The sequence below is a fragment of the Lissotriton helveticus genome, chromosome 6 (assembly GCF_964261635.1).
Source record: "Lissotriton helveticus chromosome 6, aLisHel1.1, whole genome shotgun sequence".
Lineage (NCBI taxonomy): Eukaryota > Metazoa > Chordata > Amphibia > Caudata > Salamandridae > Lissotriton > Lissotriton helveticus.
The window spans coordinates 1,168,830,596-1,168,857,477 of record NC_136067.1 but is presented as its reverse complement, the minus strand read 5'-3'; the positions used below and the strand labels follow the sequence as shown (position 1 = coordinate 1,168,857,477).

General features: G+C 45.4%; 1 protein-coding gene across 1 annotated transcript; it reads right to left on the bottom strand.

Annotated features, from left to right (window-relative positions):
- On the bottom strand, positions 1-25,358 carry LOC144761675 (protein unc-93 homolog A-like). Its single transcript, XM_078646955.1, has 9 exons — positions 25,245-25,358; positions 23,583-23,765; positions 18,439-18,620; positions 16,610-16,833; positions 8,106-8,228; positions 6,764-6,975; positions 4,879-5,014; positions 1,240-1,371; positions 1-513 (listed from the first exon to the last, which is right to left on the bottom strand). Exons 2-9 carry the CDS (start codon positions 23,676-23,678, stop codon positions 248-250), a joined length of 1,371 nt encoding a protein of 456 aa, XP_078503081.1. The 5' UTR covers positions 23,679-23,765; positions 25,245-25,358; the 3' UTR covers positions 1-247.
- Positions 25,359-26,882: the final 1,524 nt, after the last annotated feature.

Below are 26,882 nucleotides of genomic sequence, written 5' to 3'. Positions count from 1 at the left end.
ACCTTTCAATGCACTCTAGATAAAAAGGATATATGTAAAGTGCTTTTTGTGGTGTGCTTCATTATACATGATGCTGATGTCTGCACTATCTTGATGGTTTGAGATGTGCTTAGGTAGTACTGAAGTATGGACACACATACCTTGAGTTCCTTTTCAAAAATATAAATAAGGTTTGAAATAAGTGAATTGAAATATTAAGATAACGCAAAATAAATTATGATTAAATGTCTGTTTGTTGTGGCGTTAATCATGTAGAAGGGATCTCAACTGTGGTGACTTGGCTTTGGCTGTTTTCGGAAGCAGCAATGATTGATGGTTTCTTCAATTCCAGGAATTCAACGATGCCATAGAGCAGCATTGCAAGCACCAGTACACACAGGAGTATGTAGAGCTTCACATCAACGCACAGGTAGGAGCCATATCCAAAAGCAGCAACGAAACCCACGGACTCCCAAAGGCAACAGTTTGAGAAAGCGGCTGCCTTGTTCTTTTCAAATAAGACTCCATAGAGTGCTAGAAAATAGGAAAATACACGTTATGAGAAGACGGTGTCCAAATAATCGCATTTTTAAAAATATAGGGGCATATTATCAAGGGGGTTTATCTCCGCTTTTTTGGCTTTAAAAGCCAAGAAAGCGGAGATAAAATTATCTTCCTATTACCTAGCTGTCGCTAACACCAGTTAGCGACAGCTAGTAGGAGATAGCGACCATCTTGGGCCCTACTTTGCATGTCAGTGATATTTATCACTAATGACATGCAAAGTGGGCGTGCCAAGATGTTAGCGACTGGAAACAGTCGCTAACATCGCTATCTCCTATTACCAAATTTTGGAGATATTCGCGCTAAGCGCGAATATCTCCAAAAACTAACACCTGCCCTGAGCAGTTCTTAACCATGTTATCCAATGGGAGGTGGATAACATGGCAAAGAGCATTAGCTCGGTAATGCATAATTATCGCTGACTTTTCAGCGATATTCATGCATTGCGGCCGTTTTTTATCGCATTTGCGATAAACCTTGATAATAGCAAGGTTTATCTGCGATAATTTCTGACGATGCTTAGCGTTAAAAAATTCGTTGCTAAGCATCGTTAGCGATAAATATCGCTTAACGTTGGTAATATGCCCCATAATGTTTGTAATGTGTTCTTTTGGTGTGCTGATGGAAAATATCTACGTTTTTCTTTACTGCATATACTCTGTTTAGGCAGCATAAAAAGACCTATTTGGGACTCACCACTTGTCCGAGCCTGCCAGACAGCATCAGCAACTCCCCAAAGACCGGAAATCACAAAGAATACTGCAAACTGGTGCTTCTGAGGATTCCAGAGCAGCAGGGCAATAATGCAGCCAATGTGTACAACTGCACCTGGAAAAGGAACATTATTTATAAGCTTTTTTGAAAAACAGTGTCCCTTTGTGTACAAAGTATTCGAAAACCAAATATGTTCACCCCATTTGAAGCGAGAAACAGAACATCAAAGGTATGTTATTTAAAACTACGGCCAATAATAAACAGAAGAGGAGGGCTGAGAAAGAGATCAATAGTGAAAAGATGTTATGCTTGCTCAAATGAATGAAAGTAATGCAGAGAACGGAAAGAGAGAAAAAGGGAAGACAAAGAGAGTGAGTGATGGAGAGAGAACCTGAAAGAGAGATAGAAACCGAGAGTGAGAAAGAGAAAAATAGTGAACAAAAGCAAGAAAGAAAGCACAGAGAGGCGAGAAAGGAAGCGAAGAGGAAAGGAAGGGAGTTGGAGGGAGCAATAAGAGACAAAGAAAGGGAGAGGGGAAAACTGAGTGAGATAGTGAAAGAGATCGACAAGATATCTGATTATGTTTCACCACTGCTTCCTGAATTATTTGGTATCCTGTTTATCTTGGGTTTCTGTTCGCCTAGCGCAGAGCTTTCCAAACTGTGTGATCCCGACAAAGTACTGTGTCGCCTCCAAGTGGTGGGTGTGTCGCGGGATGACACCACCGGTATTAAGGGCACTTAGCACATAACTGCTGCTAATTAAGAGGCATTCCTTTGAAAGAGTGTCTCGGAGTCTGCTGCAGCAGCGCAGACTCTGAGACACTCTGCTCTATGGGGGGCGGCGATTCACAACAAAGCCCCATTAACAAGTAAATGGTCTTTTAAAGACCTGTGAAGTACTTGGGTGCATATGTTCACAAGCATGAAGCATGTGAGTTAAGGAGCGGTCAGATGACAGGACTTTATATTGGGTGAGGGGGTGGATTAAGGATTAGTATGATATTGAAAATATTTCCTTGAAAATGTGAGGGCAGCCTGTGTGTTCTGGATATTGAGTTGCCAGTAAGAGTAGAAGAATAGTGTGGTCTGTTACGATCCAAGATGAAGTCACCAAACACAATATGGGGTGGATGAAAGGGGGCTGTTATAAAGTTGGAATCCAGGTCTTTGAGGAAGGTGCCATGTCACTGGTGAAGCACTAAAATATGAATTTGGCGGGGGTGTTTATTTACCTAGAAATGCGCTTGAGGGATGCTTGTCGGGTCTCAGAAGAGGGTGGGGTAGTGAACGAGTCTTGAAGAGGAGAATTTGGAGTCGAAGTAGGCTATGATATAGATATGTGCCCTGTAAGCTGGGGTGAGGTGACAGAGGGTGACAGGCAGAGGGAGGGAGATAGAGGGAGGAAGACAGAGAGAGGGAGATACAGGTAGGAAGACAGAGAGAGGGAGACAGAGAGGGAGACAGAGAGAGTGAGACAGAGGGACAGAGACAACGGGACAGAGACAGAGGGAAGGAGACATAGGGAAGGAGCAGAGGGAGACAAAGAGGGAGACAGAGGGAGGGGGGAGACAGATAGAGGGAGACTGATAGAGGGAGACAGAGGTAGGGAGACAGAGAGAGGGAGACAGAGGGAGGGAGGGAGACAGAGGGAGGGAGGGAGACAGAGGGAGGGAGACAGAGGGAGGGAGACAAAGGGACAGAGACAGAGGGAGGGAGACAGAGGGAGGGAGACAGATAGAGGGAGGCAGATAGAGGGAGGCAGAGGGAGGGAGGCAGAGGGAGGGAGACAGAGGGAAGGAGACAGAGGGAGACAGAGCGGGAGACAGACGGAGGGAGGAGACAGATAGAGGGAGACAGATACAGGGAGACAGAGGGAGGGAGAGAGAGGGCGGGAGACAGAGGGACAGAGACAGAGGGAGGGAGACAGTGGGACAGAGACAGAGGGAGGAGACAGAGGGACAGAGACAGAGGGAGGGAGACAGAGAGGGAGACAGATAGAGGGAGGCAGAGGGAGACAGAGGGAGGGAGGCAGAGGGAGGGAGACAGAGGGAGGGAGACAGAGGGAGGGAGACAGAGGGACGGAGACAGACAGAGGGAGACAGACAGAGGGAGACAGACAAAGGGAGACAGATGGAGGGAGACAGAGGGAGGGAGACAGACAGCGGGAGAAGGGCGACGGAGGGATGGAGACAGAGGGAGGGAGGGAGACAGAGGGAGGGAGACAGACAAGAGGGAGACAGACAAGAGGGAGACAGACAAGAGGGAGGAAGACAGAGGGAGAGAGAGGGAGAGAGAGAGGGAGAGAGAGAGAGAGAGGAAGGGAGACAGAGAGAAGTAGACAGAGAGATAGAGACAGACAGCGTGAGTGAGAGAGAGGGATGGGGAGGGAGGGAGAGAGAGGGAGAGAGAGGGAGGGAGACAGCGAGAGAGGGAGGGAGACAGACAGAGGGAGACAGAGGAAGAGAGAGAGAGAGGGGGAGGGAGGGAGACAGACAGAGGGAGGGAGACAGAGGGACGGAAACAGAGGGAGACAGAGAGCGGGAGACAGAGAGCGGGAGACAGAGCGACAGACAGAGGGAGACGCACAGAGAGGGGGAGACAGACAGAGGGAGGAGGGCCACAGAGGGAGGGAAACAGAGGGAGTGAGACAGACAGACAGAGACAGAGGGAGGTAGACAGACATAGGGAGACAGACGGAGACAGACAGAGGGAGACAGAGGGAGGGAGACAGACGGAGACAGACAGAGGGAGACAGAGAGAGGGAGACAGAGAGAGAGAGAGAGAGAGAGAGAGGGAGACAGACACTCCCCTTAGGTGTTTCGGGCTGACTACGCTACGCTCACTACACTGCCTTACTGTGTCCCAAAATGATGCATCTCCAAAAAGTGTGTCCCCCAACATGAAAAGTTTTGAAAGCTGTGGCCTAGAGAGTCTTCCATGAGAAAAGCACCACTATTCACATCCAACCCTTGACCAGCCACTGTGAAATCACTACTCAATGGACTGTGAACCCCACTTAATTGTGTGCTATGATCCTTACCAGACCTCAACAAATAAAACACTCATAAATAACAAATTATTATTTGTAAAAAAGGAACACTGCACCAAAAACAATGAAATAACATTAAGTATTTATGAATATTTATCTCAGACAATTACTTTACAAACTATTGTACTGTACTTTGTATTTTCAAAAATGCTAATAAAAAATATCAACACAAAAAAAGAAATATCACTAATCAGAGATGCTTGAAGCCCTGTGCATTCTACGGTCTTTGACACAGAATGCCATCCCGTTATTGCGTAGTGGTTGATGACACGATTAATAATATACTGACCGCTTGGTTAAAAGTGAAAACGTCTCCACTCCCTTCCACATTCCTCTATAAATAAACAAAGCAAGCTCTCTAGAACAAACCTGCCCGGCTGGGTCATAGCTCTCCTTGAAATAGTACATCATATGGCTCTGATACGCCGCGTGGGGGCAGGCTCCTGGCAGAGTCTGCGCACAGCATGGTGTGAGAACTACTTAAGCTTATGAGCCCCTAGACCTTCACATGATCTAGCTAATCTAGCCTAGTATTATCTGTTCAATGTTCACAGCACAGGACACACTTACCCAAGACAAAGAGAAGGATCCTTCCTGTGTACAGGGAGATCTTTCCAACCAGCAGACAGCAGATTGCATTGGAGGCTCCAAAGCAGATCATCACATATCCCACAAACTTCAGCCCCAGGACACAGGTTACATACGACTAAACAGAAAATAAACAAGCTGGTTAAAACCCACACATGTGTTAACATTGGTCAAATAACACTCTACTTAGGATGCAAAATGATTCTCCGTGGTACCTACCACAATCTCTTCAAGCACATGCCTGCTTTAAAACCAATATGCTAGACTTTGACTTACATGCATGGAGAAAGATCACTGGCACAGGATCTGTGGTGCTGCTGCCGGTTGCAATGGGGGTTTGGGGGCAGCCGAACGAAGTAAGGTCTGCCCCCCCTCCCCCCGGATGGATTGTGAGGGGCGAGTTGCATGTTGGGGGTGAGCCATTTAGTAAATTTTTGGGCTGTGTATTTGTAGCCCAATAGTAGCCCAAGGGTATAAGGGTTAGCTAGTTGGGCTCCAAGCCACCATTTTAGGTTTGGTAAAGTGGTGGCTGGGAGCGGGAAATAGGAGTAGAAAATTTCCCCCCACCTCAGGCCCCAAAATGTTTCATCGGATTTTATGAGGTTTTGTTTTATGCGAGGTTTTTTAAGGGTTAGCTTTGATTGGGACAGGTGTGCAAGGGGTTAATTTGTACTGTTGCTTGGAACAGATGCTTGGCTGAGTATGAAAAGTTGGCCGGGGTTGGCAGAAGTTTTTGATTAGCGTTGAAAGTTGGGAACATGGGCAGGGAAAGGGTAGGCACATAGTTTGAGTTTCAGTTGTAGACGTTTGGTTATTTACAGTTTAAGAAAGGCAGGTATAGGATGTTGGTTTATTAGAAGTGTATATTTTCACTGCAATACATTATATTGTTGTTATAAGTTAATGGCAGGGTGGAGGTATGTTGAGGGGATCGTAGGGGCGGGGTCAGGTGTCAGTTATCGATGTATAGCGAGGTTTTAGTTTTGTAAGGCAGTTGCCAGGTATGATATTGTAATGTGCAACTGTTTCCATAAAGCAGCCTTTTTCACACACAAAATGCTTTCTGATCTGGTCTGCCCCCTTCTCTCCCACAACCGGTGAGAGGGTGGAAGTTTGTTAACGCTATTTCTGTGCATCACAGCATTGCATCGTGAAGCACATGCAGCACAACCGTTTAACATTTCCTGGCCATTGGCCTGATTCTCACATATTTTTGTGCTCCTAAGCTTAGCATAAATGACACAAAAACCATATGCGAGGGTGCATTTCCAATCCTTCATCCCAGAATTCGGACTGATAGAATGTTACTCTACAGCCATGTTGAATATTGATGTATCCTGGCCCCATTCGCCGCTAGAGATATTTATTTATGTCTGTAACGTTTTATTCCCAGAATAAAAGTCTGGTGTTAAAAACATATTCGGTAATATTGGTTAGTTATATTTGGTGGGCAACGTGTAATTCATTCGAAAACTGTGATTCATGCATAAAGCGCAGACTATTAGCAGAACTTTTTAGCCAAAGAGTAACACGTCTTAATTATGCGGTGTTGTTTTAGCACCTCAGGAATCTCGCAATTAGTCTTCATACAGAGACAATGCTGAAAAACGAAGGGTAATGCCACTCCACATATACTGTACACAAGGGGGTGGTGATGGACGGAGCATCTGAATCAATCAAACACTCACACCCAGTCAAAAGATCTGGGTTTAATCCATCACCGTTCTTTAGCCCACTCTGCCACCCCAGTTCAGACATGGCCATATGCAAATCAGTCTGACCCTGTGCCTCATGGGAACAGTCCAGCCCGAACTGTCCGGTCCATCACCACCCCCTTTTGTACCACTCCACATATACTGACACTGACCTTTGTGTAGTCACTGGCGATGAACCCCTGCTCGAGGCCACTAAACATTGTGATCGGAATGAGGAGCAACTGGCGCTTGTCCCCAAGCTGTCTGAAGGTAGACAGGAAGGCTGAGAAGAAGGACTGCGTGTTCTCATCCATTTCCTGTCCTTCTTTGGTATCGACTTGATCCAAAAAGATGACGATGAGTGTGACGCCCAGAACTCCGCAGCCTGTGAGAGAAGCAGACACAACGTGAGGCCAGGCAGAGGGCGTGAAACGTGCTGACGCTTGAGTGCTACGGGGGCATTTCTCACCCCAAGGCAGAGTAACACAGCAGGGACATTCTTGCCGGTCTGTTTCTGCTCCATCCTCTGGCGGACCCCACAATCTCTACAAGATCAACTAAGGAAATGTTCCTTTTTTTGGAGGGGACGCTACTTTGTTTCAGCCCCATCATAAACTACGCATACAAGCAGGCTTTCAGAGATAGGTAGTGTTTCTCTTGAGTATATTTATTGCTGCCAATGTGTTCAATCCCAACCAATACCTCATATGTGAAATATACCTTTTACACATTAAAACAATGATGACTACTATCCCCAAACATTCCAAGCTTGGAAAATGGAGTCTTCCATACTCTCATCTCCTGTCTATGTTTCCTAGGCCCAGATTAGGCCACCGTTTCAGTCCCAATGACACGAGGTGTCCTCAGTGTCATTTTCAGATACACTTTATACTTCCTCAACCATCTAACTTCAATATTGATCTCTCTTAATCTGCCCAGGTAGCAACACTAGCCATAAAACGAATGTTGTACATTCCTCATCGCAGTCTTAGGATGTCAAGAGGTATCAAACCTCGGGTTATTTTACTAAGTTTTTATCTTAATCTCAGACAAACACTATATATACACTAAATATAATACATATTTATATATATATATATACACACAAATATATACTCACTTGTGTGTATATATATATATATATATATATATATATATATATATTTGGTTTTTTTTTCTTGAAATCCATAATTACTTTATAACAGCATTGTTTTCCTTCTGAATGTTATACTTAATTTTTGTCAGTCTAAAGTCTTTACTACATGATGTTTGTTCTTGGTTGAAACAAATTCCCATATGATTTTCATGATTTATTATTTTTAACGTGCCTATTGACTAAATAGTTGTTATTCATTCAATAAAGCATTTTGGAACACAAAAAAACTGTCATGGCATGTATCCATTTATCTTAATGTACACACACACACACACACACACGTATGTCATGGTTTTATAAATGTATCTTTATTTGTGCGCACACACATATTTAAAATGGCCCCTGGCCTCTAAACCTACCAGTGTAGGAGCCCAACAGAGTGTAGATGACAGTGTCCGACGGACGATGTGATTTTATGTCTTCGGGGCCTGGACAGTCATTTGCACCACAGTACGTACCATTCAAACCATGGACTCTTGGACCTGGAAAGCAACGGGCACACACTTATTAGAATACATATTCATATGAAACGGCTTATCTAGAATTCCTAATTTGTTCATCGTAATCCTCAAACAGAGTAAGGTCAATGTTGTCTCTGGGTGATTAGCAACAAAACTGGACTATGGATATAGCTTCCTGTGGATTGAAACTAAAAAAATCTCTTAGTTCCGTCATTAACTTGAGTAGATCAAAAATGAGTTTGAGTTGGTGTGTGGTATGGAAAATGGTGCATAAACAAAACTCAGTAGGACATTACACTCTTAATGAATGGAACTAGGAGCTATATATGTGAAGGTGGTGCATTCCAGAAGGGAGAAGCCTTTGCCACGCAGCCTTTCCCACACATACAGGCTTTACCTCCCAGGGGCTGTATTGTGCGCCACATTCTGGGGAATGCTCTGCCCCCAGGGCAGCCGCAAATTTGTGCTGTCATTGTGGCAGCGCATTCACGTGAAATAGGGAGCGCCTGCTTTGAACCCCCTCTGTGTTTCACTGTGCAGGCGGCAACACACCTGTACTTTTAAAGGGGATAAGAGATCCCCTTGAAGGTGGGTGCGGTTAGTGACTACACCCCCGTGCATGGGGAAATCTGGGTGGTGCATAGGACCCCCTTTCCCCCCTCCAAAGGGCAGCCATCAAGGGGGGCACTGACTGTGCCAATTCTTAGATGGCGCACTCTCAGTGAGGCTCCTGAGTGCTTCTTTGCCTCTGCGCCTGTGTTGGAATTATGGCACGGGCGCAGAAAAAAAGGGATTCCTTTATTTGCATGGGGCACTCCCCCATGCTAATGAGGGAACGTCCCCTTGAAGATAGCGCTGGCGCTTTATGTGCGCCAGCGCTATTGGTATCACAGAACAGGCCGCACAAGCTTCTGCAACCCCTTCTGTAATACCAAAGTGCCCCAGGGGCATGCAAATGCCCATTGCACCCCCAGGGCACTTTATGTAATGCGGCCCCTGGTGTAATCTGTTCAGTAGTTGCTGAGCAATTAGAACCCAAATTAAATGTGTATTTCACGCCGTAGAGCACGGTTATTCATAGTACGGCCCGCGGGCCACCAGCGGCCCAGCAAGCCTTCCTGGGCGGCCCGCGGACCTTGCAGACAATTTACCCGTGTTTAAAAGAAAATAATAATAAAGAGTGTCTACAAACACTGCGCGCCGAGACTCTGCTGCTCTATGGGGGCCCGGGCATTCCAGTGATAGTCAGAGTGGAGCTGCAGGGGCGCTAAGAGGTGAAATACAAAAGCCTCATTAACATACAAATGGTCTTTTAAAGACGTGTGAAGTGCTTGGGTGGCTGTGTGTGTGTGTGCCCAGAAGCTGTCTCAGTCCGGGCACACACAGGCAGGGTGAGATGAAGAGGGTGACATAGGGAGGGAGACAGAGGGAGGGAGGGAAAGGGAGGGAGAGTGAGGGAGGGAGGGAAAGGGAGGCAGACAGAGGGAGAGCGAGGAAGGGAGGGAAAGGGAGGCAGACACAAACAGAATGAAAGCAAGGGAGGGAGGGAAAGGGAGGGAGAGGGAGGGAGAGCGAGGGAGGGAGGGAAAGGGAGGCAGAGAGAGGGAGAGGGAGGGAGGGAGGGAAAGGGAGGCAGAGAGAGGGAGAGGGAGGGCGGAAGGGAGGGAAAGGGAGGCAGACCGAGGGAGGGAAGGAAAGGGAGGGAGAGGGAGGGAGAGCGAGGGAGGGAGGGAAATGGAGGCAGACAGAAGGAGAGCGAGGGAGGGAGGGAAAGGGAGGCAGACACAGACAGAGGGAGAGCGAGGGAGGGAGGTAAAGGGAGGGAGAGGGAGTGAGAGCGAGGGAGGGAAAGGGAGGGAGATCAAGGGAGGGAAGCAAAGGGAGGCAGACAGAGGGAGAGCGAGGGAGGGAGGGAAACGGAGGCAGACAGAGGGAGAGTGAGAGAAAGGGAGGCAGACAGAGGGAGAGCGAGGGAGGGAGGGAAAGGGAGACAGACACAAACAGAGGGAGAGCAAGGGAGGGAGGGAAAGGGAGGGAGAAGGAGGGAGAGCGAGGGAGGAAGGGAAAGGGAGGCATAGAGAGCGAGAGCGAGGGAGGGAGGGAAAGGGAGGCAGAGAGAGGGAGAGCGAGGGAGGGAGGTTGGGAGGGAAAGGGAGGCAGACCGAGGGAGAGAGGGAACTGGAGGGAGAGCGAGGGAGGAAGGGAAAGGGAGGCAGACAGAGGGAGAGCAAGGGAGGGAGGGAAAGGGAGGCAGACACAGACAGAGGGAGAGCGAGGGAGGGAAGGAAAGGGAGGGAGAGGGAGGGAGAGGGAGGGATGGGAAGGGAGGTAGAGTAAGGGAGGGAAAGGGAGGCAGAGCGAGGGAGGCAGAGAGAGGGAGAGTGAGGGAGGGAGGGAGGGAAAGGGAGGCAGACAGAGGGAGAGCGAGGGAGGGAGGGAAAGGGAGGAAGACAGAGGGAGAGCGAGGGAGGGAGGGAAAGGGAGGCAGACAGAGGGAGAGCGAGGGAGGGAGGGAAAGGGAGGCAGACAGAGGGAGAACGAGGGAGGGAGGGAAAGAGGGAGAGCAAGGGAGGGAGGGAAAGGGAGGCAGACAGAGGGAGAGCGAGGGAGGGAGGGAAAGGAGGGAGGGAAAGTGAGGCAGACAGAGGGAGAGCGAGGGAGGGAGGTGGAGGGAGGGAAGGAAGGGAGGGAGAGTGAGGGAGGGAGGGAAAGGGAGGGAGAGGGAGGGAGAGCAAGGGAGTGAGGGAAAGGGAGGCAGACAGCGCGAGAGCGAGGGAGGGAGGGAAAGGAGGGGGGAAAGGGAGGCAGACAGAGGGAGAGCGAGGGAAGGAAGGAAAGGAGGGAGGGAGGGAAAACGAGGCAGACAGAGGGAGAACGAGAGAGGGAGGGAAAGGGAGGCAGACAGAGGGAGAGCGAGGGAGGGAGGGAAAGGGAGGCAGACAGAGGGAGAGCGAGGGAGGGAGGGAAAGGAGGGAGGGAAAGGGAGGCAGACAGAGGGAGAGCGAGGGAGGGAAGGAAAGGAGGGAGGGAAAGGGAGGCAGACAGAGGGAGAGCGAGGGAGGGAGGGAAAGAGAGAGGGAGACTGAGAAAGGGGAACAGAGAAAGGGAGAGGGAGGGAGACAGAGGGAGACAGACAGACGGAGACAGACAGAGGGAGGGAGACAGACAGAGACAGACAGACAGAGGGAGGGAGGGAGACAGACAGTGGGAGGGAGACAGACGGAGACAGACAGAGGGAAAGAGACAGACATGGAGGGAGAGGGTGACAGAGGGAGACAGGGAGGGAGACAGACAGAGGGAGGGAGACAGACAGAGGGAGACAAACAGAGGGAGGGAGACAGACAGATGGAGACAGAGAGAGGGTGACAGACAGAGGTAGGAGGGAGACAGAGGAAGGGAGACAAAGAGAGGGAGACACAGAGTGGAAGACAGACAGAGGGAGACAAAGAGATGGAAAGGGAGGGAGGGAGACAGAGGGAGACAAAGAGAGGGAGAGGTTGGGAGACAGAGAAAGGGAGAGGGAGGGAGACAAAGAGGATGAGAGGGTGGGAGACAGAGAAAGGGAGAGGGAGGGAAAGAGAGAAAAGGAGAGGAGGGGGACAGAGAAAGGGAGAGGGAGGGAGACATAGGGTGACAGACAGAGGGAGGGAGGAGGATAACAGACAGAGGGAGGGAGGAGGGTGACAGACAGAGGGAGGAGGGTGACAGAGGAAGGTAGGAGGGTGACAGAGGGAGGGAGGAGATAGGGAGGAGGGTGACAGACAGAGGGAGGGAGGGGGGCGCGACCGAGGGAGGAGGGCGACAGAGTGAGGAGGGTGACAGAGTGAGGAGGGAGACAGAGTGAGGAGGGAGGCAGAGTGAGGGAGACAGAGTGAGGGAGACAGAGAGGGAGAGGGAAGGAGAGAGAGGGAGACAGAGAGAGAGAGAGAGAGAGGGAGACAGAGAAAGAGAGAGAGGGAGTGAGACAGTCAGAGTGAGACAGAGGGAGTCAGGGAGAGAGAGAGGGCAAGAGAGGGAGTGAGAGGGAGTGAGACAGTCTGAGTGAGGCAGAGGGAGAAATAGAGAGAGATGGAGGGAGACAGGGAGGGAGAGAGGGAGAGAGAGGTTGAGAGAGGGAGAGAGGGAGAAAGAGGGAGATAGAGGGAGATAGAGGGAGAGAGAGAGAGAGAGAGAGGGAGGGAGAGAGAGAGAGATAGAGAGAGAGAGAGAGAGAGAGAGAGAGAGAGAGAGAGAGAGAGAGAGAGAGAGAGAGAGAGAGAGAGAGAGAGAGAGAGAGATGTGTGTATGCCGTCTCTGGTGGCACAGTGGACGAAGGCGTCCGCTGCAGGGACCTGTGTTCAACCTCATGGTCACAGTTTTTTTGTTGCTCTAGCCCCCCTCCCCCTCCTCCACTGACCCTGCACCCACCGATGCGGCCCTCGGACACAAACCACACTGCAAATTTGGCCCCCGAGCTAAAGTTTGTGAGTACCCCTGCCGTAGAGGATCTGTAGGCCCGGCAGTTTTTATGGTAAGATCTGATTGGCTGCTACCACATCAACAAAGATGTTGCAGCAGCCATTTTAGGACTCAGTACCGAATCTTAAAAAAAAAGGATAACAAAAGATATAAGGGGCCCAGGCACCTTGACCACCTAGGCCTAAAATGATAAATTGCAGTCAATTTACACAGAATCCACAAATGAGTGGCAAAATTAAAAATGTTAAAAACACAGGCTTCAACCCTATTAACAAAAGAAAAAAACTGTGTGAGCTACAGCCCGGCGGGTGTCACAAAATACTGTTTTAGGGGTGTAAGGCGCTTAGCCCCCCTTCCCGAGCCTCGAGGCGAGCCGAATGTCATTAATAAGGGGAGGGGGCAGGGTCGGATTGCGACCAAAAATTAGCCTGGGCATCCCCACAAGAGTGGCCCGCATTAGAGAAGTGCAACTTAAAAAAACATTGATTGGCTAGTATCAGGAGGCTAATTTTTGAAGAAATGTGTGGTACATTAAGGATTGTAAAGCTTTTAGAGTCAATTGCAATGGTGAAGACTGTAAACACTGTAGCTGTGAAAACTGAATACTTATTCCAGTCTCAATGCCTTGTAAAATGTTGCAAGAGTCCCTCTCTCAATCAACTTGAACCTCAACCCTGAATATAACATTAATGAAAAATGTAGTACAAAGCTAAGGGGCAAAAGAGGTTAGATCAGGATCCCTGTGAAAATAACCTACAATGACAAAAGAAAGAGAAAAAGTGTCCCTGAAATTCTTCCTCTTGATGATTCACAACCAGTCATTTTCAGTGGTGGTCACTCTTGTTTTTGCCCCCTTTCTTTTATAATACCTGTAATTAATAATAACCCATTATTCACTAGTATAATGACAAATATGCCCAACCTTGCAGCCACCTGAGGCAGTAAATCAGTCTGATCCCTGGCAAAGGCCCACAGAGGCACCTGCAACTGACATCAGCGAGTTTGACCAGGACTAGCAAAGTCTTCGCTTTAGCCTCTGGTTCCTGGCAGGCCTTAAGACCGCCCCATTAGTGAGATTCGTAGTGTCATTGGTACAGGTAGCTCTGGAGGCTTTTGATGTAATTTCTACTGTGCCCAGGGCTACCCATCAGTCATGCTGTCCGCTCTTTCTCTCCCATCTCATCATGGGGGAGAGATGTTGGCAAGAACCTCACTCACTGCACCCTACCTTATGACAAGATGAGGTGAAAAGGCAAGACACTGACAGCTGGAGCCCATGCATCACTGCTCAGACTCCAAGTTTGTGCTTCAGCTCCCGAGGCTGGCAGAAGCTGTGTACCTGCCCTGAGAGTCTGCAAGTACCATCAGCTGAAGAACAGCACATCAGCTATCTGAAGGTAAGTAAGTATAATAAAACCCTGTGAAATGTCGCGTAAGAGTGTATGTGGATGTGTGTGTATGAGTGGTAGTGTAACTAAGTGAGACGGAGTGAGTCAGAGGGAGTGGGAATAAGTGAGGCTAAGTTAGAAATAGAGTAAGTAAAACTGAGTGCAAATGAGTGTGAGCTAGAGAGAATGAGTGGGTGAGAAAGAGGATGATAATCCTTGGTATATGATGTACCCGGGCAAAATGCAGGCATATAAACTGTAATTCTGGTAATATGGGACACCTGTGGTGCTGACACATTGGGCATAATTCGTGTTACAAGGGGAACCTAATGCAACATGCAAGCACTGTCATTTAGAGGTAATTCTTGGCTTATGGGATGGGACACTCATGGCAAAATTCTGTTGCTTGCACACTATAGGTCAACAGCTTACTATGGGACATCATTGGTAGAATGCTGGCACTGGCATTAGGGAGGACAACCATGGCATATAGGTCGGGGGACGCAGGCAACACAACAACATTCTGGCCTTGACATGCTAGTGGTAATGGGTCACCCATCATGTGTCTGTCTATCTATCTATCTATCCATCTCTCTATCTATCTATTTATCTATCTATCTATCTATCTATCTATCTATCTATCTATCTATCTATCTATCTATCTGTATGTATGCATGTATGTATATATATATATATATATATGACAGTACACTCCCCCGAAGAAAGAGAAGAGGCCACAGTAGGAGAGTTCGTGGAGGCACTTTATTTCTAAAACCCTATATATATTTGCTACAATGTAGCCCTGGAGTTTGACACTGGCGCTCTCTTTGTAAGCGGTGCGTCTTTTCCGTCAGGACCAAGCCGGTTCCAATTTTACCAAAGAACAATTCTGCTGCCCAATAACATTAGAGACTGTAGAATAAAGACGCACTCTCTTGTATGTCTCAAAGTTTTAAGGCAGCTTTATTTAAAAAACACTGCCTGTCCCAACGCGTTTCACCATCCCCTGAAGGCTTATAGATATAGATAGATAGATAGATAGATAGATAGATAGATAGATAGATAGATAGATAGATAGATAGATAGATAGATAGATAGATAGATAGATAGATAGATAGATAGATAGATAGATAGATGCAGTCAACTGCAGCTTTTGGACACTGGCATACTGTATACTGGCATACTGTATGTAACTCTTGACATTAAAAGAGTGCCCATGGCATTTGGGACCCATCAATCCCCAAAGTGCTAGCACCAGCACATGAAGGTAATTGTTAACATGCAGGGGCACCCATAAGTGCACTTTAGGAGACTGTTGTTTTTGAGCGAGTTTGTATGAAAATTCTGCTCCAAAATACAATATTTTACCCCGATTATTAAAAATAAATTTAGGGGGAGACACCCCACGGAGCCTTCCTAGAAGTTGGGCGTGCTCCCTTTGCTTTCTCGCTGGAAATCAAAACAACTATACACCACTTCACTTTCAACACAGCTTTTTGACTTTGTTGAACCATTTATGTAAGGTTCACGCATAATTCTTTTTTTATTTAATTTCTTTTACAGCAGTACGTGTCCCAGTGTAGGGTGTCACAGTAATTACGCAGGAAGAGAAATATATGTCTACTCCCACCTGGCATGAGGGAGACAGATATGCATTCCGTGCGCCCAGGAACGCGGGCAGAGGAGACATATCTGCTCCACTTGGCGGAAAATTAAGCTTATCATGCCACTAATGTTTATGTTTTGACATTACTCAAGATTCACAAGCATCACACCAATGGGCAACATATTAGCATATAGCATGTGAGCAAGGGCTTGCTTAGCCCGAAACGCGTTATGCACTTTTACCAGCTGAACTGAAATAAAGAACCTGTAACCTGATCCAGTGGTCCGTCTCCTGGTTATCGCTTCGCTGATCCGAGTGGGGATTGGAAGCGGCGTGGTGGAGTTTCGTGTGTATATATATATATATATATATATATATATATATATATATATATATATATATATATATACATACATACACGCACTCACTCCAAAGGAAAATGTTAAAGGCATGCGTGGTACCAGCATGTGTGGTAATGGCTGCATTGTAAATATGTGCCTGTTAAATGAATGCGTTGTAATCTCATACATCTTTTCCAGAACTGCACATAAATGAACCCCAACATGTGGTAGAGATTCCTTTCTAGCGATCATAATAGCAGGTGTCTCTCTAGGGGTAAGTATGACCGAACCATACAAGGGGAGCAAACAACAGGGACATCAGTAACCATCAAGCCACTGAAAGACAGGTGACATCTGTGGATCAAATTCATACCTTAACTTTCTGATCACTTCGATTCACCACCATCAAACACTGACCCTGTCCTCATACTCTGGGTACAATTACTTTAGAATGATATGTACTCCAGTATTATGGAGCCTCGTAAAGTTTAAACCTTGAACCATATCTAGCTACTTGATAGCCACATTCCTCAACTAAACCTTCTTAATATTTTTGGAAGCCTAGTTATCTCTGCTGCAGACGTTTTCTGTTATTTTGCATTGGCTCACCTCGGGAAAAGTCAAGAATCAGTGAAGAAATAAGGTTTCCCCAAATGCGGCATGTCTGTAGAATAAGGAAGAATGTTCCAAAGTATTCGTTGATAACATCCTCTGCTGCCCTCTGCCTCGACGCTGCCTGCTTGCTTCCACACACTGTTATGTAGGTACTTTTGGCTGCCCAGAGGGCTCCTCCCCCTAAGCCCAGGAGCACAGAGGATGTGATCAGAGTGTACCTGCGAAACAAAAAAAGCCTGCTTCAGTTCATTGGCTTGACAGTGAGAAAAGAGAGGTATTTATTGTTTTGCATTCTTGTGCTTCTTAGAAAGTACACAGACCAAAATCAGGTACCATTACTACTATTTTATGCAGTCTCTTTGATATAGCACAACATCTTTTTTCCAGTTTTGATAAATCATTAATTAAGTATTATATCTAATTAGACAGTCAAATGCAAAATGAACAGAGGACCTGTGCTCAGTCTGACTTTCTGTTCTCTTGCTTTGGTTTTCATTCATAAATTGTTTTATTTCAGAATGAGACGAAAGGTGTGAAATACGTAACATCTGAATGTCTCCATATTACTTTTGAACGCCAATAGACAAAAAAGATTGAGACAAAAAGTGAAAAAGTAGAGCTATGTATTTTTTCAGCACGAAATGACGGAGGGCGTGGCCAAGAATGACACCCACAGAGAAGACAGTCGCAAATTGGACTGCGCTCTTGAGGGTGAAATGAGAGTGCCCAAGCAGACCTAGTGGCAGATGCCAAGCCTGGATGTACATTGTTACAATGCATGCTTTTACCACGCATGCTGTTACAACGCAAGTTTTACAACGCAAGCCTTTACAACGCATTGCTTTGGGGGGTGCTGGATAGTGAATAATTTAATTTACTATTCCAACTCCAGTCCCCGTGGATAGTAGGGAAGGTGTTGGATAGTAAATTAAAACTATTCCCTATCCTAGAGCACCCCCCCAGTGCAATGCGTTGTAATGGTTTTCGTTGTAAAACCTGCGTTGTAAAGGCACTGCGTGGTAAAAGTTGCGTGGTAAAGGATGTTTCCCGCCAAGCCTGTACCCACGATGCTGGTAAGCTTGTCATTGGATCAGGTCAAATACAGGGCGGGTGTTTTCACTGCACCCAGAGAGGTTCTTGCCGGTAGCAGGTGCTGCAGTGACAGCTCTGTGCTGGTGCTAGAATGTGTTCGTGTTGGAAGTCCAAAGGAGGTGCCTTGAGGCACACACACAGGAGGGCCTGCACTGAGATCTCCAGAAGATCGTGGACAGAATCGTTTGACTGATCCCTCTTGAGTTCTTTTGTGGCTCTCAGCCAGAATACAGTGCATGATAAAAAATACATCCAATGCATGGAGCACCTTTACAATTAAAGGAGCAGCTATATCTCACCTCACAAGACCTCAGTTGAAGAGGCAGGATTGTGGACAGCAGAACAAAAGTGATTATCAGAGGATGTACAGAGGAGGCACAGAAATGTTGAGGAATCAATATAATTTACACTTCTACCAAAACTGATGCATACACATAGCTTTTCTACAGCTGGTTTCAGAGTTTAGCCAGATCTATTCTGAGAATTTCTGACTATGGAGGAAACGAAAAAAGGAGGTAGGTGATGTATCCCAGTTTAAATATCAAGATTATTGAGCCAAACATACAAACATTTTGAAGTAAGGGCCTAAATTCCTTCAAACAATTTTCTTACAGCATTGGATTTGGTTGTGGCAGCTAGTTAATCATCTCAAAATACATTTCTGTAGGGAGCACTACGATCTGCAGTACAGCATTTAACAAAGTCAAGTAGTCAAGTAAAATGGAACTTACCACTTTGGGTAGAAGTTGGCTAGGGTGTAAGTGATGTAGCAGCACATGGAGACGACAATGGTCCACTTGCAGCCAAATTTCCTCATAACCACAGGACCGAGGAACAGACAAGAGCAACAGAAGGCTCCATACATCACACTCAAAGAGACAACTCCCATGTTCTCTTCCTGGTTCAGACTGCTCTGTGGAAAGATCACACATGAACTGTTATTGGTTGCAGAATAAAATCATGTCTCCGAAAACCGGTTGCTGTTCCCTGGGGTGGAACGAACCAAAGGTCCCCTAACCCATTCAGTCCTGAAAACAGCCCAACATGTGCCCATCCCTCTAGAAGTTTGCATTGCGTTCTGTATGGCCAGTTCAGCTCTGAAAGCTGTCCCTTGTCTGTCAAAATATCGAAGCTCGAGCGACTCAGGAAAGTCAGTGATCGCCAATATAGAGGGCGCCGTCTTGAGAACTCAGCGAGCCAATCAGCAGTGGATTACACATTTGAAGGTGAGAGATGAGTGAGGGGAAGGATGGGATCAGTGTACTGTTGGCATAGAGTTGGTATCCTAAATTAAAGAAATGGATGAAACTGCCATGGAAGTGTTGCAGATGGAAATGATATTGCAATCAAGAATAGAGTCTTGGGTGTCTCACATATGTAGGGTGAGGAGAGTGATTGTAAAGATTTCCAGCACTGGGATGGCCATCTCTGCTGAAAGCTGCAGAGAGGGTAAGGAGAATATGATAGAGGAAAGGGCGCCATAATGATCCCAGCAGTCACTTGAGACACACATGTTAGTAAGCTGTGGTCCTAGTGAAATAAAATATCTCCTCACAATCCATAATACGACCTGCACTTCAACTCATTTGTGGTTCGAATCACAAGAAGTATTTGGGTCTCTGGGATGGCCACCGCAAGGTGTCATTGAGCTCACTGTATCGTTTCCATGGCTTAATGTGACCATTAACATTATGTGCCGAATGTATGTTACTGTTTAACATTTATTCATTCATTCAAGAAAACTTTATTTCGGTTGGATACAACCATAAAAGCAGATACACAATAAAAAAGAGAGTACATATGTTCCTCCATCATATTTAAAATAACATTTGAATACTAATCAGTTAGGGTGCATCTACCCAACAAAATATCACAATGGGAAAGCAGATTTTAAAATTTATAAAAATATAAATTATGTCTATTTTGTTAAAAGAAAGGGATAAGATTATTTATTGTCAAAGTCTTTTTTTGTATCAAAGGAAATCACAAATGAATACACTTCCGAGCAGTTAAAAATAATTGGCAGTTGTAATTCATGATCTTGGGAGATTATAAAAATAGAAAGTGGTAAATCATGTTTGTAAGATCTAAGTTTCCGTTTACATAAAAGGAAAGGTGTGGCAAGATAAATGTAAGCTTTCAGCTGGTAATTGGGTGTGCAGTTGTGTAATTGCGTTAATTGCAGCCTGCACGTGTAAAGCCACATAAAGAGGGTGGGGCACGCAATGTTGCCTGGCCTCGGAGATCCAGGTGCTGGCTTCAGGCTTCGCCGGGACTTGTCTGCCCTCGCATGTGACTGTTAGATCACAGAATTGATCCTGTCACGCGCACATAGCACTGCATCAATTCTCCCTCGTCAAAGGCGCTTTCAGCACAATTGAACACCCTCACAAATCACCAGAACTTTGCACGAGCAAAACTCCACTTTGCAAACTAGGAAGAAGAGGAAAAGTTGATGTGCAGTTCGTAAATTATTCCGTCATCTCAATAAATCTATCGCATGATCCAGAACAAAGAACAACATCTGCTCTAATACGCCTCAGGTGTAGAGGCCTAGACCCTCGAGAAAACAAAATCAGTTTAGAGAGAGCATCATTTTAGGTAGCCAAGAAAACATATTTATGTTTCATTTCTCCCTCCTAAAATGTTCCTCCCTTTAATTCAAAGGTATCAAGCTTCCAAGATGGCTGTCATGTAGGTCACTCCAAATTGAGCAGCTTACCCTGCCTAAATATCTGGAGCCCCCCTCATCAGCCCACTGCCATCAACCCTCACCAAACACATAAAGCAGGCCTCTTCTCCGGCACTTCTCTCTCAGAAGGTTCCACTTTGCCCTGGAATCACAAGTTATTCACCAGTCCTGAGGGGGTGGTCTGAGGCCTGAACTGATGAGATGAGGACATTGTCTCGCATCAGATGACAGCCAAGCATCTGCTGAAGTTGCTTTCAGGACCTCCACAATCAATCCACAATTCTCTTTCCCATTCCCTTTTCTCTCTGTGCGACCTCCTGCTAGACTTTCACCGAGCTGTGCATGCATTCCAAGACAGGCAGCTGCTCTACCTTGTCCTGTGGCATAAATTCAGAGCTCCTCCAACTACCCATCTTCCCCATCATGTCTCAGTAACCTTCCCTCTCCATTTACCTAGGGCCCCTATCTTGCTGGATAGATTACCAACTTGGTCCCGGGATTATAATATCTTTTCAGAGCTCCAACATGGTTTCGGAACCGGAATATGAACTATTGGCCAATGTCTGAAACTTTACTTAACCCTGAACAAACACACAGCGGCACGGGATCTGTCCAGTTGGACTCCATGAATTTAACAGTAAATTTTGAACAGATTAACCAGGATAAGCTTTGGAGAATCATTTTGGAAATGGGTTTAGACCATAATATAGACTATTTCTTGAAGGATATCCTTGCCCAAATGACTGCCTCGGTTAGGTACACACCTGATTGTCAGTGCACAGAATATCTTAATACCAAGCATGGAGTCAGGTAGGGGTGCATCATGGCCCCCTTCTTATTCACCATATATATGAATAAACTTGAACAAATGTTGGTTGAAAGCAGAGATTATTGTCCAAAAGTAAAAAAAACATCCCTTGCCCATCCTGCTTTAAGCAGGCGACTCTGTGTTCATGGCTAGAATGGCCAGGGGTCTCCAAACTCTTGTTATCTCATTTGTGAGTTTTATGGAAGAACTGGACCTTAGCACCAATGTTAGTATGTTTCTAGACTTTTTATGTGAGGCACACAGACTCTCACTTAGGGGGAAAGTTTCCCAGTATCTGGGTGTCCTGCTTGATGACGATTTGTGATGGAACACTTTAACTATTAAGCAGTTGGATCTTGTACGGACCAATGCAGCCACCTAAAAGTTCCTTCCAGATTGGACAGGAACCCAATCCACCCACTGCTACAAGTTTATCTAGCCAAACGTGTGTCTAAAGTTTGGTGTGGGAGTGCCATATGGGGTTATAGATCACATGACGTGGTAGAAAATGTAGTTTTGGGATGTCTTCTTTGCGCCCCTCAGAGCATCCCCGTCGCACATAATACACGAAGAGCTGGGAGTAAGATTAACTCTCTGATATTATAGCACGTCACGCTCTATATGTGGGATTGACATTTGGACGAAAGGAGCCCATTTCAATAGAGTGATATTGCAGGACTGTCTATCTCTCGACCTTGACCTAAAATTCTGTGGCTAAAGTATATCAAGGTAGCCCTTCAGGACACGGGAAGGGGGACCTGTTTCTTTTCCCAGATAAGATTGTAAAGGCTGACCGAGGCTGGGTCAGTTGCAACTTTGTGAGGCATGCACTACATGAGAGAGAGGGCCTGATGTATCAAAGGGTTTTACCCATTCTGTGGCTATGGGAAAATGTGTTCATACATATGTCCCAGAGTCTCTGACCCTACTGAAAAGATCGGAAAAGGATATGTGCTGTTGAAAACAAAATTAGGCATAGACCTGATCTGACTTGAGTTACTACTAGCTGCGTGCAAATGTTGTTGACTAGATTCAGCCTTAATGTCTTACCCCAAATACTTCCTTTCCCTCAGGGTTGGCATGACCCATCTTCTTTGGCACCCTGCGGCTGCGATCAGGTGTCTCCGCAGGACACCATGCATTTTACAATGTTTAGCAAGTTTTATTAGTTCCTGAGAAATACTTCTTTGGTCCCTCTTTTTAAAGCTCGTGATTTTAAACAAGTAGGGCCAGCACTTCTGTTTTACAAATGCTCTCTGCGGACATTGGGGCATATTAGCAAGCTGAAGTATCGCCGCTTTTTCGGCGAATTGTGCCGAGAAAGCGGCGATACTTCCAACGCCCTATTAACAAGGGCATGCTAACGCCTGCCTCAAGCCCACTTTGCATGTCAGCGAGAAACATCGCTAATGACATGCAAAGTGGGCGTTCCCACGTCCAACCACATGTAAAATGTGGTTGGAGGTGGGAACACCCTATTACCAAGGCAGGCGTTGGGAGAAGAAGACCTGCGATAAACTCGTTTATCGCAGGTCTCCCAACGCCTGCTCTGACCAGGTGTTAAGGCATTGATAACATGGGGGTGTGGATCATAACGCTGAATCCACCCCCCCCATATTATCAAGGCACACATTAGCACGTGAAAACGTTTGTTTTCATGCGCTAATGTTCCATATCGCCGACTATCGCCGGATTTAATTTTGCCTACGTGCTGCTCATTGATAATTACGTGCTAACACGGCGAAAAAATCCAGCGATAGCCGTCGATATGGAAATGTGCGATGTGCGTTATATAATGCACATCTAGATAATATGCCCCTATATATTTTGAAATGAATGTTGAAACCTCTCATGAAAATTTGTAACTGTGCAAAATAGTTCTGGTAATAATAGTGCATCAAATAAAGCAATTTGAATAAAACACATTTCAGTTACCAATAGGGCGACAAAACTGGCTTTCTTTTCAACAACCTCAGAAAGAGGAATGTGCTGAATCGAGTTTGCCAGAGGCTCTAGTGATCATAAAGCACAATACCAATCCCCAAAATAGTCAACTACAGCTATATCATGACCATAGTATCGACTGCCAATATATCAAGGTAAGTGTAGATTTGCTATTATGAAGTATTCCATGACAACATTTCAGAATCAATGTTATGACCTCAATATATTTGTTAGTTGATATTTTGATCACAATATAGTGGAGCGACAAGCTGTGGACTACTTATATGCTACAACAGCACTTCATAGATAGATTACTGATGTGTGCTATTGGAAGAACTATCCAATGTAAATACAGGACTGAGCAAGGGAGCAGGAAGTGGGATTATTAGACATTTAAAAAGTGAAATTGAAGCATCACGTTTAGGATTTACCTGCAAAATCTGAAGCCCTACATAGGCTATGTAGAGGAATAACATTCCAAAGGAAAGGATAAATATATTCTTGAGGTGTGCAATTCCCATTTTCATGACTTGTGATCAGCTCCGTGCACTGTAATCTTTTGCTTTGCAGCCGCTTCGAGTTGGCGTTGATTCTCACACAAGGATCAATTTACTCTGCAGAAAAGGAACAGAAATATTTATGTTAATTAGAAAAGAGCTGAACAAAAAAATGCATGCTGATCTGTTAATGCTGGCATCGTGTCACACTGGAAAACATATGTGCCACTGTAATGACTTTGATCCGAACTTGCAGTTTTACTTTAGAAGCATAGGCCTTGAATAGGAGACAGTCATTGTAGGATTCAAATCAATGAACCGAATGCAACAAAAAAAAGAACGCATTCGCACGTGTCTTATCGCACCTCGGTGAGGAGAGGACTTTATCAGGATGTTAAAGTGAATATCTTCTGCACACAGGCAGGCAGCGTTCTCAAACGGAACCTGCTCTCCAAAGGAGGACTCGGCTGGCCGTAGACTGGCTGCTCAGCAAGTTTGGGTCGGTCCTTCCTTGAATGCTAATAGAGCACGCGTGCACTCACGCCTTCAGGTTCGCTGGCTCCAAGGAGCCTCATATCAGCATCCCTCCAGACAATTGGGCCACAGAATACATATTCCTCTATGTGCCTTACAATATCTATTTGTATAAAATGTATTGCTATATACAGATTACACGCTTACATAAGCTTTAAGCAGTAGCGGTCGGTAGTAGGTGTTTCTGTAGGGCGGTGACGTGGGCAGGGTGGGGGGAAATAATGTATGGATTACGGAGTTTTATAGGTAAGTAAGCATTTAAATAAATAAAACTAATTTTTTTGCGCGCACTGCACCACCTCTCATTAAAACTGCATTGCACTGGTGGTGCCAGTGCTATAATCTGTTGGCTGTGCCCCCCTCCACCGTACTAAGCTCGTGGGCGGGGCGCTGTACCATTTCGGAATGCACTCTGAAACTTCCAATGCCGCGTGCTTTAAGAGTGCATGCTCAAATGGCGCCCCATGTGATTGGTGCCCGGTGCGGCGGCACAGCCTGCACCATCCTAACAGGAGAAGGAAAACACGGAGCAGAAAAAGCATCTGCGGCACCCCTTTATGGATGAGAATACACGTGGATCAACAACTGCCACAATCCTGGACCAAAGCCAGTCTTCGGGACAGGGCCAAACGCCATGTGCACGTGTAATTGTTCCTATGTTCTGTCCATTTTGTGCACATGCAAATTTGTCTGTGAATTCCACCATGCACTAAATACTAACTACACAGACAATATTTGTTAGGAATTGGGCCCACAACGATATAAAACGCTGCATTTCTTGGTTTAAAATCTCAGTGGAAACCATCCGGAGTTACTGAGAGCATTTATTTGGAAATAAATAGATAGTAAAAAATATAATTGGCTGATACTAGCAAGTGAGCTGCTGATTCGAAGCAATGCAAGCTAGGCACGCAATATTTTGAGAATTAGCGATTTAAAACGACAATTGCCCATTACTGAATAAACAGATTAAGGTTCACATTAGGATTACGACGAAACGTGTGCCTTTCCTATGAGAGAAGGCACACCAATGTATCTTGTTATAATACAAGTCGAACTTACATTTCTGTGAAGATGTCACTTCGTGGTCCTCTCAGTTTATCAGACGATAGTCTTGTGCAGGTTAAAAAGAATGGACGGACAAGGGAAGGTGTTCACGCAGATTGCGTCCTTATCACAGCCTTGCTAAAAGCTAGCATGCCTCCTTTATACCAGGTCATGCAGCACACACCCTAACATTAAAGACAAATTAAAAATAGAAAATGTTGGATGGCTACGCCTTCATCCATGTTCTTCCTGCCTTGGGAAGTTTTATTTCATCATCAATTACATACATTATGCTCTGTCAACTTCCTATTTCATACAACGTGATTTGAAAGATAGCACTTTTCCTGTTGCACCGTAAACATCTATTTTTAGCACACGGTTCAACAGTAAGACAAACAGGAAAAAAATGAAAGAAAAAACATTTACACTACAGAATTACAGGTGGTGTGTATTAAAAAATTATACGTATTGTAATTATCATTGCCTTTCATGCTCTCAAATAATTTGTCAAATTTCAAAGCTGGTTAAAAGTTGTTTGTGAAAGGTCCACATCTCTAAAACAGGGTTTGAATTAAAGACTTCCTAAATTCTTACAGAAAGCCAGTGATACCCATACCTTATGTGCCATTTTAGGTTTTTTAAAAGTAGCTGTAAGATTGAGAGATACAATAAATTGATTAATCCTTGTAAATTACTATTTCTGCCCATGAATTGTGGCCCCTCCTCTATATACTTTTTAACTTATTTTTATCAAAAGTTCAGAAATGTAATTTAATGATATTTTTACTGTGTAATGTATTTTTATGAGGATTTTTTATTCTTCGAAATAAAGATTCACTGAACTGAACTGACTTCCTTAGCCTTACTTTGAAAGTGCTTTTCGAAGTTTGATCTCAAGAGGCGAATAATATTGCCTGCTACTAGCTTTAGTCTAAGACCGCCTCTGTGGAAACATTTACCCCAAATCAATTGGCACTCAGCATTCTACCTGCAAACAAAGTGTTCTAGTATTCCAGTTCCCACACCTTCAATAACTGTTTTCTTTAAACAAAGTCTAGGGAGGTGAGGCCAAGATGGCAGAGGAAAATGATGTAACTCGCCCACCACAGCCTGGGCCTCCTAAGATTATAGCCATCTTTCGAATAACACGCCAGTGCACAGAAATAACCACTGGAGAAGAGTAGTTTGGGCCCTCTTTTGAAATTACCATAGGAGTACGTCATAATCATGGTATATTTGCAATCACTTATTTTCTGTGTGACTAACATATGAAAAAAGAGGGAGGAATACAAGATGATCACATACCCTCTTGATTAACCAGACTTTCATGTATACATTAGAAATGTACTGACAAGGGGGTGAATTAGTATTGTGTGTACGAATAACAAAGCACATGTGTTTATTGATTACTTTAATATTTTTCCCATACTCCTTAGTATTTTAAGACTTTCCACTTATAGCAGTTTAAATGTGCTGAAAGTATTCTTAGCTGTTTATAAAAAAAATGTGCACGTAATGTAAACCGTGTGTTGTTATTTTCGCTTAACTGTAGGCCTGAATTGCAATTCCAATTTCTTCCCAGCTAACATTTGAATTCTTATTTTGCTTGCATTGTGGAATGTTGCATGCTTCTTGTGGTCCCGCTGCAGGTGG

What these genes read in the sequence shown, in the direction of transcription:
- LOC144761675 (XM_078646955.1), bottom strand. Translation starts at nt 23,678, where the DNA reads ATGAAAATGGGAATTGCACACCTCAAGAATATATTTATCCTTTCCTTT. An exon ending in TCTGTTGGGCTCCTACACTG is followed by an intron (nt 6,976 to 8,105) that starts GTAGGTTTAGAG and finishes CTTCTCTCACAG; the next exon opens with GCTGCGGAGTTCTGGGCGTC. An exon ending in GATCCTTCTCTTTGTCTTGG is followed by an intron (nt 1,372 to 4,878) that starts GTAAGTGTGTCC and finishes TTCCTTTTCCAG; the next exon opens with GTGCAGTTGTACACATTGGC.